Source organism: Schistocerca serialis, chromosome 2 (assembly GCF_023864345.2).
Source record: "Schistocerca serialis cubense isolate TAMUIC-IGC-003099 chromosome 2, iqSchSeri2.2, whole genome shotgun sequence".
In the NCBI taxonomy this organism is placed as follows: Eukaryota; Metazoa; Arthropoda; class Insecta; order Orthoptera; family Acrididae; genus Schistocerca; species Schistocerca serialis.
The window spans coordinates 48,835,158-48,857,223 of NC_064639.1; the positions used below are offsets into that span (position 1 = coordinate 48,835,158).

Below are 22,066 nucleotides of genomic sequence, written 5' to 3' on the forward strand. Positions count from 1 at the left end.
AACACTGATCATTACACTATTTCAACAATTACCTTCACATGATATCTACGAATCTCCCTGGTTGTAGAAGAGCCGAGGCCAGCAAGTATTTCTAAGTCCCCACGTCTGCCGCAGAAAGACACAGAGGCTGTGTCGGTATGCTCTCTGGGTCTCAACTTACCAGCGACTGACTGACCCCTTATTTACACTACCTTCGAGCGTCACTGAAAGCTTCTAGAACATTCTAGAAGGTTCTATATATATATATATGGCCCAGAAGCTGGCTACACTTACTTGTACATTTCCATTACTATGAGACGCGTGGAAGCTATTTGGTTCCCTGTTACCGTCACGTAAGCTTATTTGCCTCTAGGCGCCGCTGTGTCGGCGCTGGGTAAACGCGATCATCAAATACTGTCGCAACGTTTCCTTCCTGGAACGTGCTGCTTCGTTGCTTTAAGATCTGAATTATTCTTACTACTGTTAATTTATACTTGCTGTTGAGTTAGATTCGCAACAATGTTTCGACAAGGACTACGGTGGTAGCACCAGCAGCTCTAGCCAGGGCTTCATGAGGTTTCCCTTCGGCCGTAAGGCAAATGCCAGACCTGTGTTGCATATCCCTCCTACATTCCCTGTTGGGAGAAACTAAATCCACCCAAAACCACGATGGCCAAGAAGCCAAAACAAAACCCACAAGAAAGTATCGCACTTCCAACTAGCAGCAAAATAAACGAACTGAACAAATAAAGAAATATAAATGTAAATTACCCACGTCCGGCTGAAAAGGGCAGAGCAAGCCTTCGAACAGCCCACCCTTCTCCTTCCGCAACAGGAATGGAAAGAGAAAAAAAAAGACAGCTCTGGATTCAGCTTCAATGAGTACATGTTGAAGACTGCGGGTTATGCAATCGAAATATCATACAAGTACAACGCGGATTACCTACAGAAAATCCGACTTTCCAACTTGACGACATTATTGTACTTAGATAATTATTTATAAGTGTAACATTTCTTAGGAATTTTTTTGCTGTAGTTTCTCTGCAATAATGGAGAAACGCTCCTCACACAGTTCGCTAATGAGCGTGGATCGTTTATTAGTTTGTTGAACCCTCCCTTACCAATATGTTATGCTTTTATTCGACTCACCTCGTTTCCTGTTTAATGACATCCCAGACTACGTTGTTGTTCTTCTCTGCATGCATACTATTAGTATTTTGCCACTAAATGACTCTTTACCAGCCAACCAAAAAGTCCTATAAATATCTTAATACCTGTAATAGAAATTTAAGAACTCTTTATGACTTTCTGTCATTGAACGAATTGGGAGAACTTCCTAGTACATGCTGTTGCCCATTTGTTTTTATGAGCTGTTGCTGCTGTAGTGAGTACTTTAGTACATGTCTTTCCAAAATTGGATCACATATTTCAGAAGGGCCACAAGTCCACTTCTGTGACATTTTGTGCTATGTGCATTTCTTTGTTCTTTAGGGGTCGACGCATCATTGAGGGTGGAGGGTCTTCATATATCTTATATTATATCAGTATGAGTGAATCTGACTGTGAAGTTGAACCTGTCCATTAGAAAAGGAGGAGGAAAGGTGTACGTCATACTAAGCAGTACGAATGAAATGTAGTCAAAAATGCTAAACTAAAGGGACTGGAGTATACCAATTACCGAAGTAAGCTAATAACAGCAAAATCTGCCGAACAACCTGTACATGCAGTTCTAAGTATTTTGAATCCATTAGGCAAGATAATCAGTTACCAATTCTCACGCATTCTCTACATCTTAGCAGTAAAGATGAACAAGATCTTTACCTTCAAAGCCTAATACAAGCAGGAAACGTAAAATGCCATAGATCAGGGGAAGGGAAAAGTATAAAGGGAAATTCTTTGAACATTTCTAAGCTTATTTGCAGTAGCCGAAAAAAGAGTGAGAAGAACAAGACAGCTACTTCTGCTTGGAAAAAGCGGTAAAGATGAACGAGGAAACTCAAAGAGCGGTAATTCAATATCAGGACTCGAAACTACCAACGTTCATGAACACATATCATAATTTCCGACAAAAGAGTCTCATTATGATGGTAAAGCGTACCTTTACTTAATACAAAGATCATGTACGAGCTTTACAACGAAGTGAACCATCTTTCTCCTATCAAATAGGAATACTATGTGAAAATATTTAACAAAAATTAAAAACAAAAGTTTAAATGAGGCATCGCGACGGTCTGCGGTTTGTGATTTAATGGTGCAAAAGAGAAAAGCCAAGAAATTTTAAACTGATTTCAATTTAAGTGAAAGGCTGTGAGATGAAAATAAACATATTTTGAGTCTGATTTCATGCAGAATCTTCATCTGCCAAAAGTACCTGTTCAAGACCTATTTTATCTCCGGCAGCAGAGCATTAATGTTTTCGGCATTCGCAATCGGCCGGACAATAAGGCATTTCATTACTTTTATCACGAAGGTGTCGCCCACAAAGGTCGTAAAGAAGTGTGCACTTTCTTGTATCATTTCCTCACCTCCTGTGTCCGGAAGGACATAAAAATTGTCCATCTGTTTTGTGATAACTACACAGCACAAAACAAAAGTCACTGTTTAATGCGGATGTGACAAGCTTTCGTGAATGCTGGAAAATTTCAGTAAATAGAGGTGTTATTTCCTGTCAGGGGACACTCTTTCTTACCGTCTGATACAGCATTTGGTACAATCAACAGATCACTACGAAGAATTCACAGAGCATATACTGTTATGGATTACGTTGAACTGACCGTATCATCGAGTACAAGACGACAATTCTCTATAAATGTTATCTCAACAGATGAAATCTTAGGCTCCAAGTGGTGGTGGACAAGAGTTTACAAGAGAACAACTCATTCACTAGAGACAGTTACATGACGAACAGACCTGAAAGTAGCGTTCACTGTTTCAACACTTCATCATTTTCTCTTCAGTGATGAGGTATTTGGTACTGTAACAGCCTGTGGTTTAAATACCCACACATTCAGATTAGGACTACTTGGATTGCCTTGATCCAACGTCTATTTCTCTGCTGTTGGAGCCTATTCACATGACTAAATTCCTATCAACGCAAAGAAGACTAGAATTCTGGAGTACTGTTCATCTAATCTAATCTAGTGGCGAACTGCTGAGGGAGCAACAGACTTAGAAGATGTGTGATTTGTGACTTCCAATACTAGGAAACAGTTTGTTTTCATGAACAGATATTGTGAATTCTTTAAATATTGCCCCTAACATTTACTTACAAGTTCGTTAAACAGTTTGTTTCTGACGTAAAGGTTTTAAGACTTTTACTTCTCACTTACCACGGAAAAGCTCTACGTCCAAGAGAAATATTCGGCTCCAGACAATAAATAGACAAATGTTTGAGTCTATAATAAGTCAGAATAATTGCTCATAGTGTACCTCTCACATGGTAGCTGCAAACACTTAAGAAAATACCCTGTAAAATATTAAAACAGTTTTTTCCACTTTTTTCAAAACTATATTGGGTGGTCATAGGGCCCTTGCGAAATAGGCGATTCAGTTAAACCCAAATACCTAGAAAACTTGGAGAATTTCCTGTTTGCATTGGTTTCTCTATACTCCTCATCCTAACTTTGATTTGCTACTTCTCTTAAAAAATCTGATGTTTTGATTTCTGTTGAACGTATTCGTTAGGTCTACAGCTGATACTGTTGTTATTATTTGGCAGGAAAGGCGGTTATTTTGATTACACTTCTTGCGATATTGATCAACAGGGTCATTTGAAAACTCTGAAGGATATTTGTAATGTAGCTACTAGTTTCATTTGTAATACTTGTGTTTATGTTCACGTCTCTACACAAAATTATTTGAATTCTGTCGTTGAGACTTTAACTAATGAGGAGGTACTGAAACTGTATGAAGTAAGGGAATTTGTATGCAACTGAAAGGTTGAATTCCTATTGGTGGTCATAACACTGATAATTCAATAGCTAGTGTCAATCTTCTTCTAAGGAAACATCAAAAGAAAATTACAAAGAAGGCAATTCAGATTCAATGCGTCAGAGTATTCTTCATTGCAATCCAACTGAAACAACTTTGCTTTCTTTTAATTTTGTCCTTGTTTCTGTTAGGGAAAATATATACAAGAAAGAGTTAAAATTTTCCTCCGCACTGTTGTCTGCAGCATTTTCCCTGTCATTTACTGCTAGGTGCCTTGATCAAGTAATAGTTCGTAGTACTGTCATACAATACTTTTCTTCTATGATCTGAACCTAACTGCTCATGTTCTGTTAGATAAGTTATTGACCTCCGCTTTTGCATCACTATCAGTTAACGCAGTTGGATGTATACAAATGGTATACCTACGAGCCAAATACCTTCGAAGGCGGATGCCTCAGCAATATCAGCTGCGGAGAAAGGCTATGCAAATGTCAGTCTCAAGGATACGCAATTTCCCGAGTTCATCATACTTTTAAATCTTTTCCAAGTTCTGTTTCTTCTTCTGTCACTATCTCAAAAAGTTCTGGAAAATATGCTGGATCGGTATTTTCATTTAACGAAAAGGTGTCAGGAACACAGGAGATTTATTTCAGCAAAATAGTATATTTACAAATTCTTATTACGTAATTTACTTTACTGACTGTAGTCTTTGCACGAGAGCTTCACGTAATCCTTTGCGATGTTCAAAAATCTGTGGAGTGCAACCTTCAAAACGTGAAAGCCACTGCTTGATGTTAGAGTATTTCATGAGGTCAAGTCCAGCAGCCTCTGGAGCGAGCTGGAAGGAATAAGTTATAATAGTTAGACGCTTACTAAATAATTACTTAACGTGTGGATTACAAAGATTAGACGCTAATAAAGTAACTACTTAACGTGTGGCGTCAACGGCCATTGCAATAAAAAAAAAAGACGTGATAATTCTCGGCGAAGTAAACTAATTTCACTACGTATTGCTTCAAACAGCAATATTTTATGAACAACGAAGAACATTCTTATGCTATGTTATGAGTGTAACAAAAAAACAGAACGAAGAGTGTTATAAGCGTGTAGTCATTTACTTATGACTTTCGAATAGGATATATGTGCAGGTTTACCTCAACTCCAGCAAGAGTAATAGCTACAGCGTAGTCTGCAAGGGAGATCTTCTCTCCAGCCAACCACTGTTTGTCTTCCAGCATTCGTGTCAGGCTCTCTAGACTGTCGTTTACTTTGTCCACACTGCTGGGATCCAACGATGTGCCAAAAATTTGTGGCCGCTGTTGTAAAAAAGCATAATGTTAATACACAAGTCAATGATTACATAGTAACCATTACAACTCATCTAAGCGGACTTGCGAGTAAACATGAATTACAGGTAAAAAACTCACAAGGCAAGCAGAAAACCAAGGCGAATTTTTTGTCTTGCAGACAGTTGAACATTACAGACTTAACAACGATGTGGTCTCTTAATTCACTATTCGATGATCGATTGGCAGAAATTCTTCTAACTGCTCTCTGTTTCCAGTTAGTCTCTCATTGCTTCATATGATCCTGCTCCTACATCATGCTTCATCTGAATTAACGCTTATCCTGAATCACTCCAAGCATGAATTAGAAAACGAATGTGTCGGTCGAGGTGACTAATTAATGCACTACGTCTTTTCCGTTCTGTTGCTAGCAGCGATCTTTCTTTCTTCACCTACTCTTCTAAGAAATTTTCGTTTACTAGTCCATGCTTCTGAGTCGACTAAGGCTATGCTCCAGACGAAGCATCATTTAGGTTCCTTCACGTAAGAACCACCATTCTCTTGTACTATGTTACCTTTGCTTGTGCAGTTCTGTTATTTATTTCCATTGAGCTTTTAACATATGATATGATTTTGCTTTGTAAGTAGTTAACGGTATTTACTACCCAGAACGAACGGTGTATCATTAACTCTAATGCCTGCTTTCTTGATTTTGTTCGCTCTTGGTAACACTTTCTGTTCGTTCTCCTCAGTGACAACTCTGTCGAAGCGAATTTTGAGTTTTTTCTCCGATATATTCTTTATATTCGTCAATTTCTTTATCAATATACGGGTTGAACATATTTCACCATTAGCGTTTAAATAATTCGCTGATAGACAATCCATATACTGTTCATCGATCTCTGAGACCTAGGCCAACACTCAACAATTTTCATTAACCTATTCCATTTCACATTATCGAAGACTTTTCTTAGACCTACGAATGCAATAACTAACGGTTTTCTTACGTCTAGCAACAATGAGGCATTAGAAAGAAAGATCGAGTTTCCTGAACGATTAGACTAAGGTCGAAAAACTCATAGTTCTAGTCTCTGACGGAGATTTCCTGGAACTAAAACCTCTAAGCGGTGTTTTACATTTCATACGTTCGACCATAAGTCGAGTGCAGAGGTAAAGACTTGTGTGAGAAAATCGAGTCAGCGGCACATCTTACACAAACAACTAGCAGTCTTTAAAGTAGTTCGAAAGCAAAGATTGCTCTATTTCCGCAGAGGGGCAAAATGTGCTTGAACTGTAAGCGACAGAAACATTCTCTGTAGTGAGGCTAAGAAAGCACTGAAAGGTGGCTTCTTCGTCTGCTATCTCAATTAATCTCTCTCTGCAACCCTTACACCACCTTGCACAAAAATATTTGTGACGAGGACGAATGTCAATGCAGCAACATATGGAAAGGGAAAATACGTTTGTTGCACTCTTCCTTACGTTAGCGTTCTCGAAAAGAGTTGAAATGGTACTACATAAGTTTCTTAACCATCCGACAACAAACAACGTACATTTGAAAGCTTGTCGTGATGTCGAACTTACCATGCCTTTTATTTGTTGTAATAGGTCTCAACGTAACCGATAGCCATTCTAGAGACAAACGCGAAAAACAGTATAAAAAATATTAGAAAGATAGCACACTAAAAAAGAAAAAAGACGCACCACGAAGGAATTATTCAAATGGGACGGATATGGGCAGGCGTGATGTGCATGTGCAGTCAAACAAATTATTATAATTTCAGAAATACTGGATAATTTGTTCAGGAGGAAGAGCTTCACAAACTGAGCAAGTAAATAACGAGTTGGACCACCTCTGGCCCTTATACAAGAAGTTATTCGGCTTTGCTCTGATTCATAGGGTTGTTGGATATCCTCCAGAGGGATATTGTGGCAAATTCCGCCAAATTGGCACGTTAGTTTGCCAAAATCCTGAGACCGAGGGCCCTGCCCATTGTGCTCCAAACGTTCTCAATTGGGGACGCTGCTGGCCAAGGCAGGGTTGGGTATGCGTGACAATACGTGGTAGGAACTGCCGACGTGTGCGGGCGGACATCATGTTGTCGACATGAAGCTCCGGATGCCTTGCGATGAAGAGCAACAAAACGGGGAGTAGAATAGGGCCAACATGCAGCTGCGTGTAAGTCTGCCGCGGATGGCAGCCAAAGAGATCCTGCTATGAAAAGAAATGGCACCCCAAAACATCAGTCCTGGTTGTCGGGCAGTATGGCGGTTGACAGCTTGGTATCCCGCTGCTGAGCAGGGCGTCTTCAGAAGCGTATCGCTGGTCATCAGGGCTAAATTCGACGAGGGATTTACCACCAAAGACAATTCCACGCCAGTCAACGAGATTGCAGCGGCTCTGACGATTGCTCGGTCATCTCGTTCCGTCATCTCTCTCGATCTGTCGCTTACTTCTTGACACTGTATTCGGCCATGATTCACCCATTCCTGCCAACATCGTCGAATAATGACATCACTCGTATTCAGTGTCGAGCGCGTCATCGATGACTCCGAACGGTTCCTCTGAGTCCAACTACACGCCTTCTCTCAAATCCTGACATTAGCGTATATTGTTCACACGCCTGTCTGCGAGACATAGTTATTGTACAACTGAGTATATGGAATGAAAGTCATCTTTAGTATGCATTTTGTTAAAAATTTCTACACAAAACTCAGCTCATTTTTCTTTGTCACTTTCTCTTCAAGCTTGCAACAGTTCCAGTTTGCAGGGTCTGAATGACAGGTGTTTTTGTAATACCTTCCACAGTGTAACAGTAGGCCATATTCAATTCTAGGCTAGCATGTCTGATTGATATACCTGGACTAGGAATGTGAGACTGCAGAACTTGTTCAATTCGTGCGTCAGAGACTGGTGGCCGACCATGACACGGCCTCCTATGTGATGTGATTGTGAAACAGTTGTACCGATTAATGCTAGTTCGTCTTTGAGGCGGTGACTTGCGATATTTAGTGCACAATTGTCTCTGATCCATAGTAGCGGATTTGGTTCGTGAAACCATGAGGTACACTGCGTACATTCTGACCGTTATACGACTTCATGATGATGTTTGGAATAACTGACTTACGAATGCCACCTAACTGGAACTTCGGGAACTAACAGTGTTAGCGGGAATAAAACTTGAAGATATACTGCATTCAGTGCTGCATGAAACGTTTCTGTAAGTTATTAACCCTTTTCACAATAACGGTTACTTTCGTATAACTAATTTGTAAACACTCTGTATTGTCTATGTCAGTGACTATCGCCAATAACTTTACCAAAAGCTGTGTAGCGGTACACCGACCCGAAGTCACGCGCCTGACGATGCGACCAATGGGCGTAACGCGCGACTCGTTATGTGAACGTAGGCTGGCGCTCCGGCCAGGCGCTGGGGCGCTGTCTGTTCGCGCCGATCGAGTTGCCAGGAACAGCGGCCCCCAGCGCTGCTGGACGCTCCAGCATCCGCTGGACAGCTCACGTCGCCATCGGCCCGCCACTCGCTCGCAGAGGTCGTGAGTTCGTGGCTCTGTGCCACCTCGCGTTTTCACGCTTCGCCGGCTGGCGCCAACCGCCACCGCGGGGGTCTTACAGACGGACCACGCCCAATCATCAGTAATGGATTTCGTCCATATTTATGGCATATGCAGGGCTTGGCCAGAAATGAAAGTGACAGAAGCTACAGAGGGACAAGCGTTTAGAAAAACTAGGTACCGTAAACGCGGGCTACTTGAGTCCTGGAGGCTAACTTGAGCTCAAAATGAGGTGGAAGGATGTTCTTGACCGCTGGAAGCAATCAGATGCAGGTAAAAGAATCGGTGTGCTTCCAAAGGATCAATTCCACATGTTGTTGCGAGCTGTTTTAGAAGAAATTGGTCCAAACATGAAAAGTAACCTAAAGGCAAGTTTCAAGAAAGCTGGATTGTTGCCTCTAGATGAAAATCAGATCATACGCCGTTTGCCAAATCAAGACAAATCCAAGGCAAATGTAGACTTGTCTATGGTTGGGAATGTATTTCTTGAACGACTTCAAGAGAAGAGGGGCGAGTTTGTTACACCTCGCTCTACTAAGAGGAAAAAACTCCAAGTGCCACCTTCACAGAGTGTAAGTGTGTCTGATTTCTGCTCTACCAGTAATACCAGTGCCTCAGTGGAAAACACCCAGCAGCAGGAAGAAAGTATCTTCAAGCATCTTCAAAAACAACCAAGACCATCATACGAAAAAGAAAACAAAAATTGGAAGACTCCACGTCAGAAGAAGATGACGCATTCAGTTTGAGATCAGGAGGTGACTGCGACATCAGCCTCCACAATCGTGATGAGGCACACATAGGACACTCGTCAATGGCTTCTTGCCAAACAAAAGGCAAATCAACACCATCACCGGCACCTGTAACGAAAGATGACCTAAAAATAGGCAAGTTTGTTCTGGTAAAATGGAACGAGAAGGAATACCAAGGAGGCATCCTCGCTATAGAAGCAGAAGGTGTTAGAGTCGACTGCATGGAGCCTACACTAAAAGCCTAGAGGTGACCTAAAAATACGGGTGTCTTGTTGTATAAATTTGAAGATGTGGTAATGACAACAGAACCCTCAAAATTAATTAAAAGAGGTTTGTTTTCCATAACTGGACTCTAAACATTGTTATATCCCTACATTCTATTGTTTGTACAATATCTAAAAAGTGTTGTTCAAAATTAATATTTGTCCTTAAAATAAACGTTTGGAAGTTCACTGGATAATCAGAAATTATGTTTTTCAAATAACCATCAACCTACTTGAACCCAAACTGCCTTCAAATGGTAGTATCTATGGGAATTACAGTCTGGGTTCAAGTAACCCAACTGTAAGGCTAATAAAATAGAATAATAAAAATATTTACTATGTCACAAACAATGCGTACTGCACGTTAAAGTATCCATAATAAACGATAGTTTAATAATATAATGTATGTCTGTGAAAAAATCTGTTAGGCCCATTTTTAAAAATAATGTCAGAAGTTTCGAACTCTGGGCTCAAGCAGCCCGTGTTTACAGTATTTTTGGCGCTGGTCGGGTGAGACGTGAGCCATTTATGTTAGCATAGAATCTTGGCAGCGGTTCGTGCAGCCGTAAGGACCCAGTACGGTAATCCGAGTGTCGTGTGGTCGGGTCCTTATGCGGAATTTTTTTTTATCATTTTCAGTTATAGGGTTTCGTACCTCAATCGGCAAAATCAGAACACTTATAGGATCGCTTTGTTGTCAGTCCGTCTCTCTGTCTGTCCGAGTGTTAAAAACCTTTCTCCTCAGGAACCATTACACGCGTCAAGCTGACATTCATGTCACATATTGGGTCTACGAGCCCTTGGCGGTGTAAAAAATTATAGTTTCTAAGTCCATGCAATCAAAAGATACGACCATTTATGTCACATACTGTAATAGTCGCAAACTGACGCATCGAAACCTGTGGGTTACTTCCTGTTGACCTATTATTCATGAAATTTGAAAATAAGCAAGGTTTAACAGTACAAGTAAAGGGAAAAATTTGGGATAGTCTTAATTTGTAATTGTATAACACGAAAAATTATTCTTTCCCCATTTGTTACCCAACTTCAAACTTAAAATTAAAATATCCCCGAAAGTCTTGGAATTCCCGAGACCAATATCTTGTCAGTATCAATGTTGATAACAGGTAAAAATCGTCGATATTCTACACTCCCGGCATGGAAGAACTGTCTATATACGTAATTAAGTTTGTTCGGAACCCTCAGAGCTGGAGTCCTACTCGTAACCGCCACATTTTCTTACGATACTTACACTGTAAATAAACCGGAATAATGCTCAGTGATTGTCTGGCGCACCATATCATGTCAGAGCAGGACCCATTGCGTTTCCACCCACGGTACCCTTACAGTACAGCGGTTCGTCCACGATATTCTACGCCCCATTCTGTTGCCATCCACGGCAACCCCTGTTGAGCTCACATTTCAGCAAAATAATCTCCCCCTCGCACACGTTGAGAGTTTCTACTGCTCGTCTATGTGCTTGTCAATCCCTGCCTCGGCCAGCAAGGTCGCCGGATCTCTAGCCAATTGAGAACGTTTGGAGCGTTATGAACAGGGTACTCCAACCAGCTCGGGTTTTTGACGATCTAACGCGCCAATTGGTCAGAATTTTGAACGAAACCTCTCGGGAGGCTCTCTAAAACTCCGTCAATCGACGCCAAGCCCAATAACTGCTTACATAAGGTCCAGAGGTGGACCAACGCGTTATTGACATGGTCTGTTTGTGAAGCTCTTTCTCTTGAATAAATGAATCAGTTTGATTTCTTTGTGTTCCGTGCACATCATATCTACCGATTTCCGTCTCATCCGGATAGTTCTCCATCGATTTTAAAGTGTACATGAGAAACGTTACAGCAGCTATCCAGATTGCCGGTCACGTGAAACAAAAAAGATCATGCTGTTTTCGCACTCGAACCTCGTACCATCACACCAGCTTCTAGGCCCGTATGGCAAATACAATCTGTTTATGTTCGTTCTCCTCGGAAACTCCCTCAAAAGATGCGTCCATCATGATGCTGTGTGCAGAATCGGGACTCGTCTGATGACAGGATGCGATGTCACAGAGTCCACTGTTGTCATCGGGTACACAATTGTCGGCGCCCTCTCTCTACTGCTGCGTCAGCAACAATGGTGACCACGCTGACAGCCCGTGTTGCACTGTCCTAGAGGATACGTGCCGTGTTGTAAACACACCTCTACACGGTACAGCACACATCTGCAACTATACTCCACAACCCAAGTCACGTGATGTGGTAGAGGGTATTGCTGGTACCACTATCACCCCGACCCCATTGCCTGTTCCATTCACGAACGGCATGCGGAAGAATTACTGTCGGCAAGGCTCCCAATGAACTCTAATTTCTCTCTCCAATTGCCTGACTCTTCCTGGAAGATACAGTCTCTGAATTTTAACAGTAAATCTCTCCGTGATTCACAGCGCCTCTCTTGTAACGTCTGCAATTGGGGTTTGTTGATCATCTCTTTAACGCTCTCGCACTAAGTAAATGCATATTTTTCGAGCGCTGGTCTCCTGGACTCACTGATATCATTGATAACCTTCACGGCGTTGAGTGTGGCCGTCTTTTACACATCGATTCCCTCTTCCAAACCAATGTGAATAGCAGAATCATGGAACAATAAACCGTACATTGTACAGGCCACGATTATGCTGTTGTTAAATTCCGATGATTTACGATTTTCCTCTTATATTGATAGTGGACAATATTCACCAGCTGATATTTAGTAAACAACATACACCATTTTCGTAAAGAACATAGTACACTAATAAAACACAGAAGATTCACTGCATATGTATTTTGTTACAGGGTGTCCATACAGACCCACCATCAAGACCCGCTATCGTTTCAGAACGTCACAGCCTGAAAAATATTAGAGTTAGAGAATACTGGTTTCTTGCAAAATGTTTAGGAGCTCTCATTTTTTTTCCTTTGTCCTTTGTTCCGGATTAGACTTGGAGTAGATCGAAATGGCGACAGACCAGGAGAAGTAGCAATTTATAATCTAATATGCAGAATCCAAATGTGTGACAATGGTACTATGGAATTATCGACATCAACATGGGAGGGTACTACCGGCAAAGAAAAGCATAATGAGGCACTTTAAACACTTTACAGAAAGGTTGTGTCAAAGACCTTCCTCGCAGTCGATGTTCCCCTGTGACTCAAGCACGTGTTGACATTTCAACACAACCCACACAACTCAGTTAGTCGTGCAACATGCGAATTGCAGGAACCGAGGTTATCGACAAAATACGAGAGCGTGCTGAAAACTAATACTTCCGCATTTTTATGTGAATCCTCTTAAAACTTTTGAAATTAAATAGACGTTATTAACATTTTAAATCTTTATTCTTGATGTCTACATATATATTTGTCAACATATTCAGCCTGGCGACGAACACATTTCTCGAGAGATCTGGCTGTTGATTCCGTCACTGTAGAATGTTTGAATTCGTTGACGGAGCCACCATCACACCTCTGGCTGCAACGCTTCATCATCATCAAAACGAAGTTTTCTAGGGTGTTTTTTTAAGTTTTGAGAAAGAATGAAAATTGGATGAGGCCAAGTCGTTTTTATTTTATTTCATTTACGCGTCAAGTTCCATAGTACCAAATTGAGGAGCAAATCTCCAAGGTCATGGAACGTGTCAGTGCATGAAATTACAACATAAAAGTAATAACAGATAAAAATGAAGTGTATATGAACCAGAAAAAAGTCAAGCCATAAGTTTCAATCACGACAAGAATCAGCTTGATGTTTCAAGGAACTCCTTGACAGAATGGGGGATGATCGATGATCGAAGGCGCCGAATTGTAGCACATGTCGCAGCGCCCGTGTGTGGTCTGCCATTGTCGTTCTGAAGGAGAGTGCGCTCCATGTATGGACTAACTCTTCAAATTAGGAGCACGATTACACCACGCTGTTTCTCATGCACCGACAAAGTTACGTTATATGCCGCCATGTTTCACGGTACCGACCAATTCAGAGCCCTCCAGCGACAAAGGTTTGTAAATATATAGACACGAAGAATAAAGATGAAGAATATAATAACGTTTGTTTCATATAAAAAGTTTTAAAAGTTTCCACATAAAAAATTCGGAGATATTACTTTGTAGCGCGCCCTCGTATTACATTAGCGGTCACGCCTTTTTGGCTACGAAGAGCAAATGGCCTAAGGTCTACAGCCAAAGGATCGTCCTCCACGGATACATTCGCGTGTTCCATTCTGACCTCCAGAGATGCTCACAATGACTACTTGAAGAAGTTATTGTTTTTAGAAGAGACAATGTTTCACGTTTCCGGACATGTGAATCGCCACAACTTAGGGCTCCGAAAACCTACACAAAACACGTGAACACATCATTAGTAGCCTGAGGCTTAATGTTTGATGTTCCCTAACGCACGATGTCTTGCCATTAAACTGCACTAGTCAGTGATATTGCTACCCTTCATGTACGAATCAATGCAACAAGCAGAACTGTTGATGCTGCAGTGCTAATCTGTACATGGGCAGAACTCGAATTTCACGCCGGTGTCCTGTAAGTGACGAATGGGGTATATAATGAAATTCTGTCACAACATAAAAAACTTTGAGAGCTGCTAAACACTCATTGTTTCAAAGTTATGATTATTTGAAATGATAGTGGGACATCGTGAACATCCTGTATTACTAGCAAGTCATTGATACTAAGTATATATAACTGAGTCAATAAGAATATCTTTCGTGAATTGTGACTTAATCTCGATGATATTAATTTAACAAAATTTTATACACTTTGTCACTTATTTGTATGTAATAAACTACAAGGAAAAACAGCTGTTGTATTATAGATTTGTAACTAATATTATTATTTAATAACGATTGTAAATGGTAAACCAAAAATGTGTGACATAAGTGAATTTCTTTTGTTCCCCTTGAAATGCTGGATTTGAGACTACTGAAATCAAAGATTCAGCAGTCTTGTGAGAATGTGTTGAGGAAGTACTACTTGTAAACTGTCAGGGTGATGCGGAAAATAACAAAAGAATGAATAAAATACGTAGAGGAACAAATGCAAAGTCATGTTTACAAGTTCATGTATGCACATGGAGTGAGTCCCAGCCTGAGTAAGTAGTCTTTTAGCAAACAGGAATTTCCGATTAGACAACTGTGCTAACAACGATAATGACACTGATGGAGAATCGACATGAGGTAAGTAGGAGAAATATTCTCTTACTATAGCGTGGATTTCTTTCCGCCAGTGCTTGGCAGGCAAAACTTCCTGACGTTATGCGAAATTACATTTATTTGGTCACGAACCGGCTTTCGGCTTCTTAGGGCATATTCAACTCACAACTGAATGTCACAAACACAGATACAATGACGTGCTACTTACACAACTACTGTTTACACAGATGATACAAAAGGTATATAAATGATATATGGCGTTTACATAGAAAACTATTACATTTTTTGTCACGCAGGTATAATTATACATAATATATGTGACACATGCCACCTTAGAGTTAGATGATCAAACTCGATTTCCGTTTATCTTTCTTTCAAATTTAGTTTTGTATTTTATTGTATTGTATTGTATGTTAACCGGGGACCTAGAAACGACGGAAAGGCTCCGTCTCCGCCGACCATAGTGGTCCACAACCCCACGACGGCTCCCGCAGTCCACTTCAACCCTCTGCCGCCCCACATCGAACCCAGGGTTATTGTGCGGTTCGGCCCCCGGTGGGTCCCCCAGTGAACGTCCACACCAGACGAGTGTAACCCCTATGTTCGCGTGGTAGAGTAATGGTGGTGTACGCGTACGTGGAGAACTTGTTTGCGCAGCAATCGCCGACATAGTCTAACTGAGGCGGAGTAAGGGGAACCAGCCTGCATTCGGCGATGCAGATGGAAAACAGCCTAAAAACCATCCACAGACTGGCCGGTTCACCGGACCTCGACACAAGTCCGCCGGGCGGATTCGTGCCGGGGACCAGGCGCTCCTTCCCAATCCGGAAATCCGTGCGTTAGAGCGCACGGCCAAGCTGGCGGGATAAATTTAGTTTTAGTTCGAGTAATAGATCGAAATCATAAATTAACAATTTTTTTCATCAGTTGTTAAAAGTACCTCCAAAAAAAATTGTTTCCTTTTTTAGTTGATGTACTTATTTCTGTGTAAACACTCTACATGTCATATTTTTTAATCTTATGTGTCTTCTGTGTAAATAATGTGTGTGTAACTCGTACGTCATTGTACCTGTGTTTGCGACATGAAGTTGTCAGCTGAAGATGACCAAGAAGTTGAAATCCGTTTCGTGACCAAATAAATGCTAACTTGTAAAATATCATGAAATGTTTCCCGTGTAATATTATATTTAATATTACAATTGTACAATTACTTAAGATTATCGATAATAAGATGCAAGCTAAACTTCTAACATGTGCCGTAAAATCATATTCCCACAAACAAACAACATTCAGATATGATTTCCAAATAAGTAACTCGCTGCGTTATCTTTCCCTACATGAGAAGTGTAGATGGCGGTACTTCTATCAACTTTGTGCAGTAGAGCTGAGAAGTTAATAATTTAGATATCCGTGCCTGTAGTATGCGAACACCAGTTTAATGTAGGCCTCGTACCGTCCTCGTGGTGATACAGTCTCCGTGGCCTGGCAGGTGTGGGGCCGTTAGACAAATTCGGGACGAAATTGTGAATAATGTCGGAAATTAATGTAGTGGGATTTTCAGGCTTCTGAGGTAAATCAAGGACAGTGACTACCGCTGTTATTGGAGCTAAAGTGAGAAATGAGATAATCAGTTTAAACACGCTAAGAGTTGTTTACACATATACATAGAAACAAGCAACGTTGTACTTACGAAAACGCTGGCCAATCTGTTGAATAGATCTTGATCGAAAAACAGCTTTTGGTCGACGAGAACACGTTTGTTCACATCTTTCGGGTACAGAGAGTCGTCTTTTGCATATTTTGAGACGATGTACATGGATATAGCGCGGCTGTTACGGAAAAAGACAATAACATTATCCATATATCATGTTAAACTTATTATATCTTAGAACCTAACGTGTTACTTGTTTTCGTGTGGTCACTTGTGTTAGTAAATGTTTTGCCATCGATTACGCGCGCGTTATTTGAAATTTGTATGGAAGAGCTGGAATTGCATCATGCCACACGTCTGACTGCTCTACCTTATCACATCGATTGTTAGAGTAAGGGGGTTATCGACAGCAGATATCTCGCAGTTACCAGACAAGCTAAATTCTCGCAGTTCTACAGGAATAACTGATAGAGAGATTAGTCTCAGTAGCGTTGAGAGTTCTTTGGAATGGGGCTATAAAGCTCTTCGGAATCCCTATCAGATTCTATGAAGAATTCGAGGATGGGTAATCCACTTCATTAACCATAATTTACGATCGATCTTTCGAACAAAAAATACCTTGTCAGTAGTTGCTATGTAACAGCTGTCTACAGGAAAGGTAGCAGAAGTAGTCCACAGAACTAGTCCGGCATCATGGACATCCATATGATGTAGAATATTGTAATATGTTCTGAGCTCAAATATAACGCGGTACTCCGAACAGAATGACCTCCTCTATGACAACCAAAAGGGATTCCGAAAATAACTGTCACACGGAAAGACATCTGTTGCTTTTCTCCCTGACATCCTGAAAACAATAAATCAAGGCAGTACGGTAGAGGCGGTACCTTCCTCGAGCCTGAAAAATCTTTCACTCACTCCCATACCAAGGTCCGTTCCGAAAGTACGACAGTATGTAGTCTCAAACGAAATATGTGACAGGGCTGAGGATTTCTTGGTAGGGAAAAGACAGCATATTATCTTGGACGGTGATTCATCGACAGATGTAGAAGTAACATTAATCGTGCTCCAGGGAAAAGTGTTGGGATCCTTACTCTTCATTTTGTATGTTAATGATCTGACAGACAGTACTAATAGTAACCTCAGGCTTTTCAGAGATGGTGCAGTTATGTTCAAGGTGTTCGCAAAGTTGCTGTGCTGTTGCAACATATGTTCAAAATGACACCCAAGGCTATACAAGCCGCAATTCACGTAATTTTTTTGTAAAACACTTTCTGCAGATCTGATTTTAAAATTCTTTTCACCTACCCAGTTACTTAATCATAGCTAAAACTTGGTTCAAGAATCATAAAAGAAGGTTGTACACATGGAAGAATCCTGGAGATACCAGAGTATCATATAGATTATGTAATGGTAAGACAGAGATTTAGGAACCAGGTTTTAAATTGTAAGACATTTCCAGGTGCAGATGTGGACTCTGACCACAATGTATTGGTTATGAACTGTAGATTAAAACTGAAGAAACTACAAAAAGGTGGGAATTTAAGGAGATGGGACCTGGATAAACTGAATAAACCAGAGGTTGTACAGAGTTTCAGGGAGAGCATAAAGGAACAATTGACGGGAATGGGGGAAAGAAATTCAGTAGAAGAAGAAAGGGTAGCTCTGAGAGATGAAGTAGTGAAGGCAGCAGAGGGTCAAGTAGGTAAAAAGACGAGGGCTAGTACAAATCCGTGGGTAACAGAAGAAATATTGAATAAGTGCAAAATGGCTAAGCAGGGATGGCTAGAGGACAAATGTAAGGATGTAAAGGCTTATCTCATTAGGGGTAAGATAGATACTGCCTACAGGAAAATTAAAGAGAGCTTTGGAGAAAAGAGAACCACCTGTATGAATATCAAGAGCTCAGGTGGAATCCCAGTTCTAAGCAAATAAGGGAAAGCAGAAAGATGGAGGGAGTATATAGAAGGTCTATACAAAGGCGATGTACTTGAGGACAATATTATGGAAATGGAAGAGAATGTAGATGAAGATCTACATCTACATCTACATCCATACTCCGCAAGCCATCTGACGGTGTGTGGCGGAAGGTACCTCGAGTACCTCTATCTCTTCTCCCTTCTATTCCAGTCTCGTATTGTTCGTGGAAAGAAGAATTGTCGGTATGCCTCTGTGTGGGCTCTAATCTCTCTCATTTTATCCTCATGGTCTCTTCGCGAGATATACGTAGGAGGGAGCAATATAATGCTTGACTTCTCGGCGAGGGTATGTTCTCGAAACTTCAACAAAAGCCCGTACCGAGCTACGGAGCGTCTCTCCTGCAGAGTCTTCAATTGGGGTTTATCTATCATCTGCGTAACGCTTTCGCGATTACTAAATGATCGTGTAACGAAGCGCGCCGCTCTCCGTTGGATCTTCTCTATCTCTTCTATCAACCCTATCTGGTACGGATCCCACACTGCTGAGCAGTATTCAAGCAGTGGGCGAACAAGCGTACTGTAACCTACTTCCTTTGTTTTCGGATTGCATTTCTTTAGGATTCTTCCAATGAATCTCAGTCTGGCATCTGCTTTACCGATGATTAACTTTGTATGATCACTCCATTTTAAATCACTCCTAATGCGTACTCCCAGATAATTTATGGCATTAACTGCTTCCAGTTGCTGACCTGCTATATTGTAGCTAAATGTAAGGGATCTATCTTTTTACGCATTTGCAGCACATTACACTTGTCTACATTGAGATTCAATTGCCATTCCCTGCACGATGCGTCAATTCGCTGCAGGTCCCCCTGCATTTCAGTACAATTTTCCATTGTTACAATCTCTCGATATACCACAGCATCATCCGCAAAAAGCCTCAGTGAACTTCCGATGTCATCCACAAGGTCATTTATGTATATTGTGAATAGCAACGGTCCTACGACACTCCCCTGCGGCACACCTGAAATCACTCTTACTTCGGAAGACTTCTCTCTATTGAGAATGACATGCTGCGTTCTGTTATCTAGGAACTCTTCAATCCAATCGTCAAGAAACACGGCATCTAACTGGGAACCCGTGTCTATGGCCTTCTGAGTCTCGTGGACGAATAGCGCGAGCTGGATTTCACACGATCGTCTTTTTCGAAACCCATGCTGATTCCTAAAGAGTAGATTTCTAGTCTCCAGAAAAGTCATTATACTCGAACATAATACGTGTTCCAAAATTCTACAACTGACAGACGTTAGAGATATAGGTCTATAGTTCTGCACATCTGTTCGACGTCCCTTCCTGAAAACTGGGATGACCTGTGCCCCTTTCCAATCCTTTGGAACGCTACGCTCTTCTAGAGGCATACGGTACACCGCTGCAAGAAGGGGGGGCAAGTTCCTTCGCGTACGCTGTGTAAAATCGAACTGGTATTCCATCAGGTCCAGCGGCCTTTCCTCTTTTGAGCGGTTTTAATTGTTTCTCTATCCCTCTGTCGTCTATTTCAATATCTACCATTTTGTCATCTGTGCGACAATCTAGAGAAGGAGCTACAGTGCAGTCTTCCTCTGTGAAACAGCTTTGGAAAGAGACATTTAGTATTTCGGCCTTTAGTCTGTCATCCTCTGTTTCAGTACCATTTTGGTCACAGAGTGTCTGGACATTTTGTTTTGATACACCTACCGCTTTGACATAAGACTAAAATTTCTTAGGATTTTCTGCCAAGTCAGTGCATAGAACTTTACTTTCGAATTCATTGAACGCCTCTCGCATAGCCCTCCTCACACTACATTTCGCTTCGCGTAATTTTTGTTAGCCTGCAAGGCTTTGGCTATGTTTATGTTTGCTGTGAAGATCCCTTTGCTTCCGCAGCAGTTTTATAACTCGGTTGTTGTACAACGGTGGCTCTTTTCCATTTCTTGCGATCTTACTTGACACGTACTCATCTAACACATATTGTACGATGGTTCTGAACTTTGTCCACTGATCCTCAACGCTATCTGTACTTGAGACAAAACCTTTGTGTTGATCCATCATGTACTCTGAAATCTGCTTTTTGTCACTTTTGGTAAACTGAAAAATCTTCCTATCTTTTTTAATATTTCTATTTACGGCTAAAATCATCGATGCAGTAACCGCTTTGTGATCGCTGATTCCCTGTTCTGCATTAACTGTTTCAAACAGTTTGGCTCTGTTTGTCACCAGAAGGTCTAATATGTTATCGTCACGAGTCGGTTCTCTGTTTACTGCTCAAGGTAGTTTCCAGATAAAGCACTTAAAAAATTTCACTGGATTCTTTGTCCCTGCCACCCGTTATGAACGTTTGAGTCTCCCAGTCTATATCCGGCAAATTAAAATCTCCACCCACAACTATAACATGGTGGGTAAATCTACTGGAAATATCTTCCAAATTATCCTTTAGGTGCTCAGCCACAACAGCTGCTGAGCCAGGGGGGTTAGAGACATCCAATTACCATGTCTGAGCCTGCTTTAACCGTGACCTTCACCCAAATTACACTCCTGGAAATTGAAATAAGAACACCGTGAATTCATTGTCCCAGGAAGGGGAAACTTTATTGACACATTCCTGGGGTCAGATACATCACATGATCACACTGACAGAACCACAGGCACATAGACTCAGGCAACAGAGCATGCACAATGTCGGCACTAGTACAGTGTATATCCACCTTTCGCAGCAATGCAGGCTGCTATTCTCCCATGGAGACGATCGTAGAGATGCTGGATGTAGTCCTGTGGAACGGCTTGCTATGCCATTTCCACCTGACGCCTCAGTTGGACCAGCGTTCGTGCTGGACGTGCAGACCGCGTGAGACGACGCTTCATCCAGTCCCAAACATGCTCAATGGGGGACAGATCCGGAGATCTTGCTGGCCAGGGTAGTTGACTTACACCTTCTAGAGCACGTTGGGTGGCACGGGATACATGCGGACGTGCATTGTCCTGTTGGAACAGCAAGTTCCCTTGCCGGTCTAGGAATGGTAGAACGATGGGTTCGATGACGGTTTGGATGTACCGTGCACTATTCAGTGTCCCCTCGACGATCACCAGTGGTGTACGGCCAGTGTAGGAGATCGCTCCCCACACCATGATGCCGGGTGTTGGCCCTGTGTGCCTCGGTCGTATGCAGTCCTGATTGTGGCGCTCACCTGCACGGTGCCAAACACGCATACGACCATCATTGGCACCAAGGCAGAAGCGACTCTCATCGCTGAAGACGACACGTCTCCATTCGTCCCTCCATTCACGCCTGTCGCGACACCACTGGAGGCGGGCTGCACGATGTTGGGGCGTGAGCGGAAGACGGCCTAACGGTGTGCGGGACCGTAGCCCAGCTTCATGGAGACGGTTGCGAATGGTCCTCGCCGATACCCCAGGAGCAACAATGTCCCTAATTTGCTGGGAAGTGGCGGTGCGGTCCCCTACGGCACTGCGTAGGATCCTACGGTCTTGGCG

At 41.8% G+C, this 22,066-nt stretch overlaps 1 protein-coding gene across 1 annotated transcript in view; it reads right to left on the bottom strand.

The window, feature by feature from the left end:
* Nucleotides 1-4,538: 4,538 nt before the first annotated feature.
* LOC126455441 (glutathione S-transferase 1-1-like) overlaps nt 4,539-22,066 on the bottom strand; it is a 46,738-nt gene continuing 29,210 nt past the window's right edge. Inside the window, exons 4-6 of the mRNA XM_050091191.1 lie at nt 16,659-16,797; nt 5,064-5,225; nt 4,539-4,747 (exon numbers count right to left, since the gene is read on the bottom strand). Of these exons, the coding sequence (XP_049947148.1) occupies nt 4,598-4,747; nt 5,064-5,225; nt 16,659-16,797 (451 nt within the window). The 3' untranslated portion in view covers nt 4,539-4,597. The remainder of the gene's footprint in view (nt 4,748-5,063; nt 5,226-16,658; nt 16,798-22,066) is intronic.